Below are 18,856 nucleotides of genomic sequence, written 5' to 3'. Positions count from 1 at the left end.
CAATGCAAACGGGAATTATGAAATGAATGATAACTAATTTCTATATGCATTCTCTAATTTTGCCGAGAAGTAGTGGGATGGCCTTCAATGACTGTCCTTGAGGGCTTTCGCTGAAGTGCATCTGTTGTGCTGCTGAGTTCAAATATAAGTTAGAGCACAATGTGCTAGGGTTTTCATTAGGGGAGAAAGGATTGAAAGTTTTATTAGCCAATTCACGGAGCCCTAAAGCGACAAGCCAACAATTAAGGAGTGAAGGAGACAAAATAAATTACAATATCTTATTAACATTGATAACATAGTTCTTTTCTTGAATGTCACCTATAAAAGGTAAATGTCTGTGTGGATGTATGTGGGTTTTTTGTATGTCTAGCTAAAAGTCCAAAAATGAAAAAAACAGACCACTATGAATATGGTATTGACTGAAAGAACAGAGATCCGGATTTAGAATATGTAATAATTAGAAAAAAGCAGCAATTCTGTGAAGTGCAAATGTCATTGTATTTGAAGGCAAGTAAAAATATTGCCTTCAACGCTCTTTCTTAACAATTACAATCTACGCATGCGTGAATGCGATTCATTCCCACCTTCATTTTAAAAACATAAATTTGCAACGTCATAGCGTTGTTGCGATGTTGACCTAATGAATAACGTGTTCACTTATAGCGTTCGCTTTTTGAGCTTCGCGCCCAGTATGTTTAATTTCTTTTCTTTTAATAACACAATAAGTAATTTGTAATCATTTTTAAAACATAAAAACATTTATTTTGGTTAAAAAAAAAAAACACTTGTGCAGCTTGCGAAGCGCTGAAAATAATTTTCGGGTTTTCTTTATTTCTGTTTTGCTATTTTTAAAATGGAATTAAATTCACTTTATTTTATTTTAAAGTTTTTTCCTTCCTATCTTTGAAGGAGACATAAAAAAAAAATTTGAAATTTACAGACCGTGCTGAGATAACCACTCACAAAGTTACACAGCTGTTGCAACGAACAGTACAGAGAAATCTTCCTAGATTGAAGCAGCATTTAAGGAAATCGCTGTGGACGGGATAGAATGTGGTATATAGTCATCAAAAAGTGCTCAATCTTGAAAATAGCCTCTTCTTTTGTGTCCCTTATTCATTTGTTTACCTCCCCCCCACCCATAATCTGATTGGGGGCGGGTAGAACTGTTGAAGAATCTGGTGGAGGTACTTATTCCTTTTATGGGGGATTACATTTTCGTATTTTTATCAGTTTTTTTAAGAAGGATTTTCAAGTTTAATCAAATATCTTTTGTTTTTTAAAGTGTTACATTGAAGGCCAATATACAAACCCCCTACATATGCTCGCACTGTAATGAAACAGTGTCCAATATCCTTAGTATAGCTAGTGTGTCCACACGGAACTTCATTTCTTCTATTTATTATTTGTGGACCCGGGCAACGCCAGGTATCCATGATAGTTTATGGATAAAAGTATGTCACTGCTGAAGCTGGAGTTGGAACTTGGATCTCCAGATAATGAAATAGACAACCACCATTTACTATATAAAAAAAGGTATTCGTACAACTTTTGAACCAGAAAAAAACAATTTATTTATTTTACGAGAATTTGTTTATTTTTATGAGAATTTGTTTAGTTTTTGAGAAAGAAAATTAGTGAATAATTTGTTTTCACTAGAAAGTTATTTTTCAATAAAATTTGTTTTTAATGAATGGTATTATTTTTTTAATAATTTTTATGTCCAAAAATTATTTTTGTGCTATCCAGAAAAATACCAGCTTTATCAAGACATACTTATCGATTCAATATATACCTGATTCTGTAACATTTTCACGGGTCCTACGAGTAGATTATTATTAAAAGCAAATTAAACAGTATTTATTTGATTTTTCATGTCTTACTAATATATTATTTTCTCTGTTCTGTTTTGAAAACGTGTTTTATTAATTGTATTTTCAGAGTTCGGCTATTGGTCGTATCGACTTTGATTTGAGCAGTTATAAAGATTTCCGGCTTTCCTTTGATAATCATCAAACCGAAGGTCAGATACATTTTTATTTGCATGAAAAATAAAAACTGATTCTGACGCTTCAAATAAATGGAATGTCTTTCTGTTTTAATGTATTACAATAATTTAGAAAAACTAGCGGGACCTGTGGAAATTCCACAGGGGACTCATTCATATGTAATATATTGATGTTGGCATTCTGTAGATGATCAGAATAAATAGAGAGGCTTATATATTATTGTAGCTCTTTTGTTAAAACTGCAAAAAGATTTATCTAAGCTAACAAGGACGGCCGGCGCAGCCCGGTCATAAAGTATGCTTAAATATGATATTTAAATTCTTGCAGATTTCGTATATATTATTATAGAGTTAATGTTCTATCGATTTTTTATATATTATAAAGTTGCGATTTCAAAAATAAAAAAATACATCTATATGACTTGGGTTGAATCGAAACTGAAACTAAAACACACACACACACACACACACACACACACACACACACACACACATATATATATATATATATATATATATATATATATATATATATATAACTTGAGTTCTTTCAGCTATAATCGAAACAAAAACTTATAAAGAATTCTTGATAAATTATTTATTAAAAAATAGATAACTTTAGTGCCATCAGCTATAATTGAAACCGAAACGAAAAATTATTAAGAAATCTTGGTAAAATTATTCATTACAAGAAATGGAAGTAACTAACAATTGAACGACAGTCACTCGGATGTAAGCGTAATACATAAAATAAATAACACACACACAATCTAATATATAGATAATTTTACATCACACACTAAAAGTAGTGAAATGTCTATACATGCTCACCACATCGAATATATGGTGTACTAACTCTGTGTTAGGTAATTTGTATAGGCAGTCACAAACAGTAATAAAAAAAAATTCTTTTACCTTGTTCAAAAATATAAACCATGTTGCGTATTTAGTTCTCTTCCATTGCGAGAACGGTAATACTAGTGTCGGAAGGTGGGATTGAAAAAAAAAACCAGGGCTGCAGGTGAGAAGCACCCTGACCCTGCAAAAGATACCTAGGGAGCCCCATCGGCATTCCAGGTATGGTGTCTCAAATACTTAGCAATAAACGGACCCTCTCAAAAAGAGAAGACAAAGCCTGTGAGGATATATTTCCACAGAGCCATTATTACCTCTATGGCCGATAGGGAACAGTTTATTAGAGGAATGGGCAACCTTCTGTTGATTTTGGGGGCCAAGGATAAACTCCAACCATATGTTGAAAGTTGAATTAACTTAATATTTTTTAGTAGTATCAGACGTGATTTTTTAAATGTGAGCTACAAATGAAAATGACAGAAAAACCTACGAATATTTCAACTGCAGATTTGGAAATATTTTGACTGTATATCATTATTGAAGAAAACCACAAGGAGATAAGAAAGAAAGATATATAAATATTTTTACAAAGAAGTCACCCAAAGAAAGCCATACGAGGATAAGGGTTAATGAGTGTACAGTAGTCAATGGAACAAAATCGTATTTTTTTTAAATTTTTTTTTTATTCAATTTTTTCACCCCAAACAAGGCACAGTGCCACTTTGAAGCAGGGGGCTACTATTAGGGAATTAATTTGCGGGGTCATTATGAAGGGAGAAGAGTAGAAAGATGTTTGTTAACATTACACTTGAACTTCTGCATATCGTTGCAGTTGGGAAAGCAGAATCCCGGAAGGGAGTTCCAAAGACCCGCAGTTCTGGGGAAGAAACTATTGGAGTAAAAGGCTTTCTTGCACCTAGGGATCTCTACTGTAAAGGGATGAGACTTAGTAGCTTGTCGGGTTTGTCGGGGGTAGTTACGTCGGGGAGGTACAAGTGTTTGCAGTTCGTCAGAGCATTCACCATTAAAGTATTTGTAGAACAGGCAGAGGGATGCAACATCTCGTCGATGGGACAGAGGTTGAAGCCTAGATGACAGTTCAGAACCTATCAGGTTGGTGACTCTTTTTTGAACCCTGTCCAGGAGCGAGAGACAAGCAGCAGATGCACCAGCCCAGATGTGACAACAGTACTCCATACATGGGCGAATGGTTGCCTTATAGAGGTATAGGATACTGGCAGGCGTAAGTAGTTTTCTAGCACGGTAGAGGGAGCCAACCTTCCTTGCAGCAGCCTTGGCAATGCTCTCAATGTATCTATTCCAGTTCATATTCCCTGTAAACGTTAGGCCGAGGAGTCTAAAAGAAGTACTTTCAGGCAATGTGTTCTTGGCCATTGCTATTGGTGGTAGAGAAGTTTATTAATCTTTAGTAGTGGAAATTTGGTAAATTGGATTACTTAATGGGAGGACGGCTCATCAAGAACTTGTTTATATTGGACTTGGAGACAACCATATTGTAGTCAGCTGAAAAACAGGCAAACGAAAGAGAATTTCACAGGCGTGCAGTTCTAATAAAGAAGCATTGTTTATAGAAACTACGTTTAGGTTTTGGCAAAGATAAAGAGTGGGAGAAATTCTTGAAAGTGGTTTCAGCTAGACGAATCTTTTTCCTGAAAGTTTGGCGAAGGGGACCAGGGATTGGAGCCCAGATGAGCACTTGCGATGAAAATAAGGATAAAGCAGAGACAGGGTTGCAACGTCTCTTCTGTGGAAAGAGGTTGCAGGGAAGACAAAAGGGCATCTCCTACTAGAGTACGAAGTTTATTTTGAACTCCCTCAAGGTAGGATAAGATATTTCTAGCAGCTTTTGCACAGATGTGGCAACAATACTCCATCCTTGGACATACTTGGCGTTCATGCAGGTATGTTACGTTGTCGTATCATAAGGGATATGAGTGTTTGTTGCGTCATCTCTAATAATGGATTAGAAGAGATGACGTGTTATATTATATATTTATGTTGTATCATAAAGGGAATCATGTGTGAGTGACATGTATTTTCAGAACCTACCTCTGCTTCTTCGATGGTGGATCATCTGGAATTTCTCGTCCTGGATGGAGACTTGATACCTGTTTTTGGATGAAGATTCAATCACTCCAAGACAAGGAGTTAGTTTTATATTTTATTTCACTTTTCCCAGATGTCCTGCAGAAGGTGGAAAGTGAAATCGGCCTGTGTGGGTTCTTCTTCTACACACGCCAGCGTTCGCCCCCCCCCCAGTGAAGAGGAGGAGACAACAGGAAGCCGTCCATTGTCTTCTGAGTCCAAATCAAATCTCAATGATTCAGCTAACCTGATCACATGATTCGCACGCAATCCAATCAGCTGATCTTAACTTCCGGTCAACGTGTCTACACTATAACTCACCTCTTCCTCTCTTTCTCACTCTCGCTCTCGCTCTCTCTCTCTCTCTCTCTCTCTATTCCTTAACAGGTAGAGGATAACATATACGTGTTTCTATTTACAATGCCTCCCCACGGGACAGAGTTAGACACCAGGGTATAATGTGGAGAAAAGGAACAAAAATTTAAAATTGTCTCAGTTGTGAAGGATTTCTCCTCCACTAACAGAGAACAAGAAATTGAAGTGTAGCATCTAAAGAACAGATACTACACTTTGAGGCATTTATTTGCTCCCCCACTGAGCAAATTAGGCACAAGGCCGATTTTTAAAGTGAGGAGTGAAGGAAAAATGGGGACCAACTCCCCGGGAAGTAGGGGAGCTGAATAGTGACAATTGGTATGAAGGGTTACCCCTACATTGACCAAAGTCTTATATGTGGGGTTTCCCCTACATATGGTCTTTGCTTACAGTATCTGCCGGAACAGATACTACACTTTGATTGGATTTATTTGCTTCCCCACTGAGCAAATTAGGCACAAGGCCGTTTTTTAATGTGGAGAGAGAGGGAGGGGGGGGAGGAAAAGGGGGATCCAGCTCCCGAGAGGTGGGAAATGGGAGCTGGATAATAACTGTGGTCGTAGGGTGATCCCTACCTTGACCAAGTTCAGATATGTGGGGTTACCCCCACATATGGTCTTTGCTAGTCATAGCTAGTCTTTCCTTGCAGCATCTGTCGGAACAGATGGTATTTATTTGCTCCCCCACCGAGCAAATTAGCCCCAAGGCCGATTTTTAATGTGAGGAGTGAAGGGGAAATGGGGACCAACTCCCCAGGGAGTAGGGGAGTTGGATAGTGACAATTGGTATGAAGGGTTGCCCCTACATTGACCAAGGTCTTATATGTGAGGTTGTCCACACATATGGTCTTTGCTTGCAGTATCTGTCGGAACAGATGGTATTTATTTGCTCCCCCACCGAGCAAATTAGGCACAAGGCCAATTTTTAATGTGAGGAGTGAAGGGAGGGGGAAGGGAAAAAGGGGACCAGCTCACGAGAGGTGGGAAATGGGAGCTGGTTTAAGGTCAGGTATGTGGGGTTGCCCCCACATCTGGTCCTTGCCTGCAGCATCTGTCGGAACAGATACTACACTTTGATGGTATTTATTTGCTCCCCCACCGAGCAAATTAGGCACAAGGCCGATTTTTAATGTGAGGAGTGAAGGTGAAATGGGGACCAACTCCCCGGGGAGTAGGGGAGTTGAATAGTGACAATTGGTATGAAGGGTTGCCCCTACATTGACCAAGGTCTTACATGTGAGGTTGCCACACATATGGTCTTTGCTTGCAGTATCTGCCGGAACAGATGGTATTTATTTGCTCCCCCACCGAGCAAATTAGGCACAAGGCCGATTTTTAATGTGAGGAGTGAAGGGAGGGGGAAGGGAAAAAGGGGGCCAGCTCCCGATAGGTGGGAAATGGGAGCTGGTTAAAGGTCAGGCATGTGGGGTTGCCCCCACATCTGGTCTTTGCTAGTCATAGCTAGTCATAGCCAGTCATAGCTTGCAGCATCTGCCGGAAGAGATACTACACTTTGATGGTATTTATTTGCTCCCCCACCGAGCAAATTAGGCACAAGGCCGATTTTTAATGTGAGGAGTGAAGGGAGGGGGAAGGGAAAAAGGGGACCAGCTCCCGAGAGGTGGGAAATTGGAGCTGGTTAAAGGTCAGGCATGTGGGGTTGCCCCCACATTTGGTCTTTGCTAGTCATAGCTAGTCATAGCTTGCAGTATCTGTCGGAATAGATGCTACACTTTGATCTTGACCCAAAGGCCAGACGTGTTTAAGTTACCTGTTCGGGTCAATAGATGCACTAGACATGTGGGGAGCATCCATGTCACATATAATATATCTTTTTTTATTATTGGAATTTTATTATGAAATTCTATTTTTTAATAATAGATAAAACCGGAAATCAAAAGTAAAACGAAATATCGGTATGATTTCATATTACAAACCGGATTTCTATGAATGTATGTTCGGGCTTGACCGGCACCTGATGTAAAATGCTGGAATATGCCAAACGCTGCTGAGCACACCTTAAAAATGCTTCAGCATCTGCACTTACTTAACAAGTATAGTTAGATTAATTGCCACGTGCTGCTTCATGAGTTAAAATTAATAACTAAAAAAGTTTTTTTTTCTTTTTCTTCTAAAATGTATTAAAAGTCGTTTGCTTCATATGTGGCTTCTTATTGGCTAATTGCGTTTTGTTGTCGCTTTCTGATTGGCTGATCAACTTGATCAATGCTCAGTATATTCTGGCAGTTTGTGGAAGTTTCACTGGACATTTGCAAGAATCTGGCTCGCAAATGCACTAATATCGAAATATGTTCTTTTGGTTATTACTCATTGTGGGGTATGCCAGTGGTATTAAGCCTAGACAGGTTGAAACCGACTTCCTCTAAAGGAGGAAATACAAAGGGAATTTAATATTAAATTCACAAGCAGTCGCCAGTCGCATGTATATCTCGGTACAGAGAGATGATGAGGTTAGGTTTTGGTAGGGAGGTGTTGACATCCACCTACATGCAGCGCCTGGTATTTCCAAGTGGTCACCCATTTGGCACTGACCGGGTTCAACATTGCTTCACTTTGGTGATCTAACTAGAACCAGTGAGCCAATGTGATTATGCCGTATATCATTGTTAGGTGTCTTCAATTTATTAAATACATCTCTTAGGTGTCTTAAATTTATTAAATACATCTGTTAGGCATCCTCAGTTTATTAAATACGTCTGTTAAATGTCTTAAATTTATTAAATACATCTGTTAGGTATCTTCAATTTATTGAATACATCTGTTAGGTGTCTTAAATTTATTAAATACATCTGTTAGGTATCTTCAATTTATTGAATACATCTGTTAGGTATCTTCAATTTATTGAATACATCTGTTAGGTATCTTCAATTTATTGAATACATCTGTTAGGCATCTTCAATTTATTGAATACATCTGTTAGGTATCTTCAATTTATTGAATACATCTGTTAGGTATCTTCAATTTATTGAATACATCTGTTAGGTGTCTTAAATTTATTGAATACATCTGTTAGGTGTCTTCAATTTATTGAATACATCTGTTAGGTGTCTTAAATTTATTAAATACATCTGTTAGGTATCTTCAATTTATTGAATACATCTGTTAGGTATCTTCAATTTATTGAATACATCTGTTAGGTATCTTCAATTTATTGAATACATCTGTTAGGACTCTTCAATTTTAAGAATACATCTCTTAGGTATCTTCAATTTATTGAATACATCTGTTAGGTATCTTCAATTTATTGAATACATCTGTTAGGTGTCTTAAATTTATTAAATACATCTGTTAGGTGTCTTAAATTTATTAAATACATCTGTTAGGTGTCTTCAATTTATTGAATACATCTGTTAGGTGTCTTAAATTTATTAAATACATCTGTTAGGTATCTTCAATTTATTGAATACATCTGTTAGGTATCTTCAATTTATTGAATACATCTGTTAGGCATCTTCAATTTATTGAATACATCTGTTAGGTGTCTTCAATTTATTGAATACATCTGTTAGGTATCTTCAATTTATTGAATACATCTGTTAGGTATCTTCAATTTATTAAATACATCTGTTAAGTGTCTTAAATTTATTAACTACATCTGTTAGGCATCTTCAATTTATTGAATACATCTGTTAGGTGTCTTCAATTTATTGAATACATCTGTTAGGTGTCTTCAATTTATTGAATACATCTGTTAGGTATCTTCAATTTATTGAATACATCTGTTAGGTATCTTCAATTTATTAAATACATCTGTTAAGTGTCTTAAATTTATTAAATACATCTGTTAGGCATCTTCAATTTATTGAATACATCTGTTAGGTGTCTTCAATTTATTGAATACATCTGTTAGGTGTCTTCAATTTATTGAATACATCTGTTAGGTGTCTTCAATTTATTGAATACATCTGTTAGGTATCTTCAATTTATTGAATACATCTGTTAGGTATCTTCAATTTATTGAATACATCTGTTAGGTGTCTTCAATTTATTAAATACATCTGTTAGGTATCTTCAATTTATTAAATACATCTGTTAAGTGTCTTCAATTTATTAAATACATCTGTAAAGCATCTTCAATTTATTGAATACATCTGTTAGGTGTCTTCAATTTATTGAATACATCTGTTAGGCATCTTCAATTTATTGAATACATCTGTTAGGTGTCTTCAATTTATTGAATACATCTGTTCTGTTAGGCATCTTCAATTTATTGAATACATCTGTTAGGTATCTTCAATTTATTGAATACATCTGTTAGGTGTCTTCAATTTATTGACTTCAGATGCTGCACTTCCATTTCTTGTTCTCTTTCGGTGGAGGAGAAATCCTTCACGACTGAGACAATTTTTATTTTTGTACCTTTGCTCCACGTTAAAAAACGACCCTGGTGTCTAACTCTGTCCCGTGGGGAGGCATAGTAAATAGGTACATCTGTTAGGTGTCTTCAATTTATTGAATACATCTGTTAGGTGTCTTCAATTTATTGAATACATCTGTTAGGTATCTTCAATTTATTAAATACATCTGTTAAGTGTCTTAAATTTATTAACTACATCTGTTAGGTGTCTTCAATTTATTGAATACATCTGTTAGGCATCTTCAATTTTTTGAATACATCTGTTAGGTATCTTCAATTTATTAACTACATCTGTTAGGTGTCTTCAATTTATTAACTACATCTGTTAGGCATCTTCAATTTATTGAATACATCTGTTAGGTATCTTCAATTTATTGAATACATCTGTTAGGTGTCTTCAATTTATTGAATACATCTGTTAGGTATCTTCAATTTATTAAATACATCTGTTAAGTGTCTTAAATTTATTAACTACATCTGTTAGGTGTCTTCAATTTATTGAATACATCTGTTAGGCATCTTCAATTTATTGAATACATCTGTTAGGTATCTTCAATTTATTAACTACATCTGTTAGGTGTCTTCAATTTATTAACTACATCTGTTAGGCATCTTCAATTTATTGAATACATCTGTTAGGTATCTTCAATTTATTAAATACAGCTCCAGCAACCCAAACACTCACTAATTTAATGCTTGTGTGCTTCATAAAATGTAATTCTTGTCAAATATTTAGATGTAAACATGTCTGTGTGGTGAGTTTATAGAGCTATAAGGGTTGCACAATGCATAACCGCATCTCTCTTTTATCAGCATTGCTTGTGTCTACTGATTTGTTAAATTATTTGCGCTGCTTTCCCCGTGTTGGGTTTTATATCTGACTTTCTTCAAGAGTATATGTTCCAATCTATATGTCCAAATCTTTTAAAAACTGTCATTTTTTATTAGTTTGGATTCAAAATTCGATTGCGATTCCCAATTTCGACGTCAAGATTAACTGTTCCGTCTCCTTGGATATTAGGTATGAAAACATGCGGCTGAAGAACGTCGGAGGTTACATCTGACGAAACGTTGTGAATATAACAGTCAAACTAAGAATAGTTGTTCAATTAATGACAATAATAGAAATCATAAAATATTATCTAAAAAATTCTGAAACATTCACAAAACTTGTCTAGCTACTACCTATGTAACTTTCGTTTCTTCCTTTGTCCACCTTAAACTAAAGGCAACTTCCATGAGCAAAGTTTTCTTCCAATAAGTACTCGTCTATGGATGATAATACAACGGGACTGCTCCTCAACTGACTACAACATAGTGGTTTATAAAATCAATGATAACAAATTTTTATAAAACTAAATTCTGTCCCATTTTAATAATTATTACCAATTCTCACAGTGCTGTCTCGCTTTTCACCTGGCACTTATCAGGCCTTATCCTCGAGTGCCCTTTAAGCCTATATAAGTAGTAACTTGTTATTACATAAAAAAGTACCGATGTTTCTTATTTAAAAAGAAGAAATATCCTAATCTTTAATCGGATTTTTTAAATTTTTTGCTTTTAAATTCTTTCTTTGTAGAGGACTATCGATTTCAGACTGAAAATCCAGGAATGTATACGTTGAAATTAAGAGGAGATCAAATTGTTAATGGGAAAATGATTTTTCAACCGACTAAGGTAACATGAAATCGTTTCCATCTTTTTTGCCCTCATCATCGTTTTCATAATTGCATCTTTTTCTTATCTTTTTATTTTTTCATCTTTATCATATTTTTCATAATTTTCATTTTTTTACGCATTTTCTTCTTTTATCTTTATTATATTTTTCATAGTTTTTATATTTCTCGTTTTTTAATTTTTTATCTTTTTAGTTTTATTACAATTTTCAAATTTTTTTTCATCATCTTGTCATCTTTTTATCCTTATTACATATTTCATAGTTTTTAGTCCACAATCTTTTCGTATTTTTATCTTCATCACATTTTATATAGTCTTTATTTTTATCATTTTTTTTGTTTTTATTACATTTTCATAATTTTTATTTTTAACATCTTTTCATCTTTTAATCTTTGAATCTTTATCATATTTTTTTAGTTTTCATTTTTATCATCTTTTAATCGTCATGGCTGACGGAACAAGAGCATGCTACCCCCGTAAATTAAATAAAGTGTTTCATTCGAAATAAATATGTGTAGTAAAAATTCCATTATAAATCATGCATTATTTTAAGTTGCACACATATTTATGTCTTTGCTGTTCTTGTCCCTTATATATATATATATATATATATATATATATATATATATATATATATATATATATATATTTTGCTAATTCATACTCTCTGATGAGAAGGAAGGTATTTCTTCGAAACTCCGCGGATTAAGGACTATCCACTTATTTAATGTTTCCTTTTCAAATTAAATATGTTTTTAATTCTTTTTCAAAGTGTTTTTAACATGTTTTATTAACAATTTGATCTTTATGTATATATATATATATATACATATATATATATATATATATATATATATATATATATATATATATATCATGTAAATGTTATTTGTTTTTGTTTTGTGATACTTTTTGAATGAATTTAATTATTTATATGAAGATGCATTTTTACCTAAATTCGAGTTGGGAATAATTACCATTTGACCAATTTGGTACCCCAAATGGGAACCAGCATATATATTGTTAATAGTAGATAATTATATTTTAATTAAACTTTAACGATATATATATATATATATATATATATATATATATATATATATATATATATATATATATATATATATATATATATATATATATATATTTGTCTCTGATAAAATATAAATACGAAAAATATATAAATGTTTATATCTTTTCTCTATTATTTGTTGATGTGTATGATTAAAAATGTCTTTAAAAAACAAAATATCTTTTTAAAAAAACAACAAAATTTTCGACTTCTCTTGTTCTATCGCAGTGCAATCTACCCCCCCACACACATCTATATTCAATTTTGTGCTGATCTTTTAAATTAGTTGGCAGCATATTATTTCATCATGCCTGTTAACATCAATAATGTGAGCGCACCGACGCCAGTATCAATTTCGACTCCAACGCTGATGAACTCCTCCAGTCAACAACTTTATGTATCAAAGCAAGGCTCTGCCAGTCTGATCACACCCCGCAAAATGGTAAGCGCGACTGGGTTGAAGTCCATCGTCAACATCTCTCAATTCCACATCAGTTTTGAATTCCCGGACATTAGTGATGATCGTACTACACCGTCTCCAAGAGGATTGTGTCAGGTAAGAATATAAACATCATCTCTGACTAAACACAGTTAACATTGTTATCCCACAACAATTTCAACATTGTCCCTCTACAACACATTCAACACTGGTTAAGTTTGAAATCTGCAATTAATGTAATGTTAATTTTCCAAAATACAAACTTTTATCCATGCCTTAAAATAATAAGTACACACATTCAATTTTTTAAATATAGAATACTTCAATTTTTATTCATTAAAACAAAAAATATGCACTTTGAAAATTTCGAATAAGAAATATACAAGTTTCATTCATTTGAATATAATAAAAATCATATTCTTTTTCAATAACATTACTTATATTTCTAAGTTTTATAATTTCTCGTGTTTATCAAAGATCATTTGCGTAAATACCCTGTTCATATTCGTGAATTGAATAAATACCACTTTTAATATTCGTTAATTTATTCACTGGTCATGTTCTTGAATTTAATAAATATCCATTCTATATTCACCAACTCAATCAATACCCTGTTCATAATCGTGAATTCAATAAATACCCATTTTTTTACGTGTCAATACAATAAATACCTTTTTCATATTCGGGAATTCAATAAATACCCTTTTTACATTCGCTATTTCGATAATTACACTGTTCATATTTTTGAATTACATGAATATCCGTTTTTATGTTCATCAATTCAATAAATACCTTGTCATATTCGTGAATTGAATAAATACCCCTTTTTTATACGTCAATTTTATAAATACGCTGCTCTTTTTCATGAATTGAATAAATACCTCTTTTTGTAATCGTTAATTCAATAAATATTCTGTTCATCTTCCTGAATTCAATAAATACCTCTTTTTTATTCGTCAATTCAATAAATACCCTGTTCATATTCGGGAATTTAATAATACCCTTTTTATATTCGTTAATACGATAAATACACTGTCTATATTCGTGAATTTAAAAAATCCATATGTTCATATTCGTGATTTAAATAAATACCCCTGTTCACATTCCTGAATACAAAATTACACTTGTTTATATTCCTGAATACAATAAATACCCCTGTTGATGTTCATGAGTTTAATAAACACCCCTGTCCATATCCGTGAATTTAATAAATACCTATGTCTATATTCCCGGAATGTAATATACATCATTGTTCATACTACTGAATGCAATAAATATCTCCGGAAATATTCTTGAATAGAATATATCCTCATGTTCATATTTTTGACAGCAATTAATATCAGACTTCTTATTCCCGAATGCAATAAATACTCCTATTCCTACTTGAAATATAGGATGAATTGAGGTTCGCTTCTGTTGCATCATAGGAGATTTATCCTCACAGGCTTTACCTTCTCTCATGTTGGTTATTACTAATCGCCCAATGCACCTCTACTGAAGAATGTGCATGGATTTCTCAGGCAATTTTTGTAGGCCAGGGTGCACTTCTCAGTGTACTCAGTTTTCAAAACCTAACCTGACATTTTGTCTAACTTCCTATATAAAAAGTAATAATGTTGATGAAATCATGAGCAATGTTTCTAACAAAGGGAAGAAAACTCCTATGTTTTTGTGTCGGCTGTCATTCTACATAGGTGGTATGCGGATATCGTCAAATATTTCATAGTATGAGGTGCCTTTAATAAGTTTCCAGACTTTTTCGTATGGCCACTTTTATTTATAGTACACTCATGAAAATCTAATCCCCTTCGAAGTAATCTCCCCCAGTTGCAATGCACTTTTACCGTTCCAACAACTTCTGGAAGGCCCCATGGCAGTATTTTTGTGTGAGCGTGTCAGTGAACCCCATCACAACCTCTTGCATCTTCTAAATTTTGTCATAACAAAAGCCTCTAAGGTTTCCTTTGAGCTTAGGGAATAACCAAATCTCACGGGGGTAAGGTCTGGACTATAGGGAGAGTGACGAACTGTCTTGATACCCATCTTGCTCAAATAATCTGTGACAAGGTTGGAGTTGTGAACAGTTGCATCATTCAAACTTTGCGCAAATCTTCTGCATCTTCAGTGCCTTGCAAATAACTGTGTGTACAGTTTCCAAACTGACATGAAACTGTGCACTTATTGTCTCTATAGACACACGACGGTCCTTATCCATGAAATTCTTTATTTGGCCAATCAACTCTGGTGTTGTGACTTTCTTACTCCTCCCACACCTCCTATCATCCTTTTCATACCTTTTGGTATCCTTGAATCACTTATGCTACTCAAAATCTGATGCTCGATTCATGCAAGATGGCGCAAAAGCAGTCTGAAGCATTCCATACGTTGGTGTGGCATTTTTCTTTTTTTCATGTTTTAACAGAATCTTATTGCATATCGTTCTTCTAAAGAGTCCTCACGTCCAGATTGCATTTTTAAAATTCACCAGTTGTGACAATCAGACTTAAGTAGGGTGTATTCCAATTCTTGCTGTAGTTGTTTACTTGAACCTGAAATCATCAAAATTAGTCAGTCATCTCATAAGATGTATAGCAATAATATACTGAATTTCCAAGAATCTATTACAATTTTAAAAGCTTGTACAAAACAAGTCTAGAAACTTATTGAAAGCGCCTCATATTAATCATCATTTAAATGTCAGTCAATCCATTATATTAACACTCATCCTCACATGGTATGTAATCTTTATGAGTGACTAGCCTGTGTACCTGGCGTTGCCCGCATGTTTGGAGGTGTGTGCTGAGCAAAAGAAAAAAAATATGGCAGTAGGTATGCAGGCTCGAACCCGTACCACGAAGGAGGAAAAGAATGTGAAAAAGACAAAACGCCCTGACGTCTTTGCTGTTGCATCCATCGCCAAATTCGATGTGGCGAAAGTTTAAATTAAGGCTAGTCAATCGAAAATAGGGGATGACTTTAGAAAATATCGGCGAAAAACCGACCCCTTCCTGTAGAAAAGTGTCCAGTTGAGGGTAAAGAATTAATGTTTTTAGTCAAGATCTCATGAAAATCTGTCGCCTCTGTTGAAAGTTTTAGACAGACATACATACATACATACATACATACATACATACATACATACATAATACATACATACATACAAACATACATACATACATTCATTATTTATTTATATTATAATAATCTTATAAGCGATGATTGATAAGTAAAAAAGAAAAGAATGAAACATTTTACAGTGGACATTTTGAAGAAGCACTTCAAACTAATGAAACCTGAATTTTTTTTCCTTTAAAGTTTCAGGATGTGACAATTGATAACAATATTGATGAAGTTGTGCGATGGGATATTGACTTGTCTGTTCAATCAGCTGCCTTGGAAGATGGAATCATCCAATTCATTGATAAAACTGGTGTCCCTCTAAAAAGTTCCAAACCCGGATTTGTCGGAAGTGTCATTCCAGAGAAAGGCTCCAAAGTCTTCCGTGTCGTCTGTCAACCGAGTGAGTATTTAAAACATAGTTTGTTATTTAATGAAGATCACAGTGATTATAGTTTGACCTAAATAAAATTTAACCCGTCAGAAATCATCATCATCATCATCATTATTATCATTACCATCATCGTAAGGGTCATCATCATCATCATCATCATCATCATCATCGGTTTTACATGTTGAGATGTGTCAGAACGTAACCTCCAAACAAAACTATCATTATTCCTCTTTCTCTAAAGTCAATCCTCATCTCTTCTACAGCTTAAAAATTAAAAATTTCGACCCAATTGAGACATGGAAGGAGGAATGGAGAAACAATACTCCCAAAAGAGGGAACGTCATTTAAAATCAAACTTTGCACCTTCCAGATTTCGCTACAAATAGTAGGAAGCAGTGGGTAGCCGCAAACTGGATCAGAACAAGACACCGCAAGACTGCAGTCAACAAACACAGGTGGAAACATATAGATTTCCAAATCGGCCCTAAGTGCAATGAAGCTCCCAAATATACAGACCACCTGATTGTACACTGTCCAGTCACTCGACAGCCTATCTATCTGAAGACAATTTCTAAGACTGCCTAAAAAATAGCAGTATAGGGGTCTAACCCATACGATACTACTACTATTACTCCTACTACTTTTTCCCTTAGCATTCCCCTGTCAACTCTTGCTGTACGTCAACTGTGCTATATATATTAAACTAAACGCTTTCATCCATTCTTTCAATGTGACCAAACCAACGAAGTTTTCTGTTTTGCACACCATGCTCTCTAGATTTAATATTCCCCTGAACAACACAGCAAATTGTAAACTTATGACACAAGAACATTTTTTGCAGGAAGGTTTTCTTAAGAAAATTAATTCGTCTTAGAAATTTCTTGCCAAGTTTTGTTTTAAACATGTGATTGTATGGAGCCGTATACCAGATTATATTTCTTTTTGTTCTATTTTTAATTATATTATATTTATTGGTGTTTTGTTGCTTATATTTGATATCAATATTTTTGTATCCACTATTTTATAGGGCTGTTTCATAGATATTGGTTGACCTGTTAAATGCATTTTCATCGCTTGAGTTATTACTGAGTCTACTTACGATCGAGTAAGGAACCTGTTTTATAATTGATGGTGGGTGATTGGACTTAGGGTTTACGTATATTGGAGTAGGGTTATCTTTTAAGTAGGGTTCATATGTGAAACAGCCCTAAAATATAGTGGATACAAAAGTATTGATATTAAATATAAGCAACAAAACACCAATAACTATAATAAAATTAAAAATAGAACAAGAAGAAATATAATCTGGTATACGGCCCCATACAGTCAAATGTTAAAAACAAAACTTGGCAAGAAATCTCTAGATCTTATCGAAAAGCACTTTCCCACAACCAACCCTTTACACAACATTTTCAATAAAAATACCCTAAAATTATCCTACAGCTGCTGCGAAAATTTAGAGATGATAATTAAAGCACATAGCAAAATATTAAATAAAAACAATGTAAACAACAACAAAATAAACAATAAAAAGTAGACACCATGACAAAATAAAACTAACACAAAAGACATATATAACTAGCAAAAATAATAATAATAATAATAATAATAATAATAATAATAATAAACCAATTCCAGACAACAACAACCATACTAGAAATAAAAATAAAAAATACTAATAACGAACAAGATAAATGCAACTGTAGATACCGCACACTTTGCCCACTTCAAAATAAATGTCTAACCAAAAGCATAGTTTACCAGGCCACAATATTTACGAAAGAAAACCCGAATAACAAGAAATATTACGTAGGTTTAACTTCCTTAGATTTCAAAACTCGATATTAAGACCACAAAAGTACATTCAACAATAAAAAGCAACGTATGAAAACAACGCTAGCAAATAAATGCTGGGAACTCAAGGAAAGCGGCCGTTCGCCGGAAGTCGAACTGAAAATAGTAAGACAAGCAAACACCTGTAGAGACCTAGACGACCCATGTAGATTATGCCTTCATGAAAAATTTGCTATCCTGTACTTTAAAGAACTCCAACATCTATTAAACTGTAGGAGAGAAATAGCGAACAACTGTGTTCATAGGATAAAATTTATTCTGGGATAGAGATACAAAATCACTTTGAAACTGACACAAACAATAGAAAATAAAAAATAAATAAATAAAATAAATAAACATGCACATACAAAAACTATCATACATATATATGTATGTATGTATATATATATATATATATATATATATATATATATATATATATATATATATATATATATAACTAGCATTAAAAACATTAAAAAAATAAAATAAAAAAATAACCTAGATTTAAAACAGGTCAAGACACTAGATATCCAGGCTAAATAGAACACACTCAAAGAATCAGGTCAACCAGAGGTCAAATCGGCCTTTGTCCTATAAGTG

At 33.8% G+C, this 18,856-nt stretch overlaps 1 protein-coding gene across 2 annotated transcripts in view; it reads left to right on the top strand.

The window, feature by feature from the left end:
• Positions 1 to 18,856, top strand: part of LOC145247277 (cilia and flagella-associated protein 47-like) — a 215,467-nt gene that overhangs the window by 62,013 nt on the left and 134,598 nt on the right. For both annotated transcript variants that reach the window (XM_080108883.1, XM_080108882.1), the window contains exons 19-22: positions 1,942 to 2,023; positions 11,301 to 11,398; positions 12,757 to 13,026; positions 16,225 to 16,429. In XM_080108883.1, coding sequence (XP_079965009.1) covers positions 1,942 to 2,023; positions 11,301 to 11,398; positions 12,757 to 13,026; positions 16,225 to 16,429 — 655 coding nt within the window. The remainder of the gene's footprint in view (positions 1 to 1,941; positions 2,024 to 11,300; positions 11,399 to 12,756; positions 13,027 to 16,224; positions 16,430 to 18,856) is intronic.

Source organism: Euprymna scolopes, chromosome 25 (genome assembly GCF_053919585.1).
Source record: "Euprymna scolopes isolate OS-2025 chromosome 25, ASM5391958v1, whole genome shotgun sequence".
Lineage (NCBI taxonomy): Eukaryota > Metazoa > Mollusca > Cephalopoda > Sepiida > Sepiolidae > Euprymna > Euprymna scolopes.
This window is presented reverse-complemented; position numbering and strand designations above follow the sequence as displayed.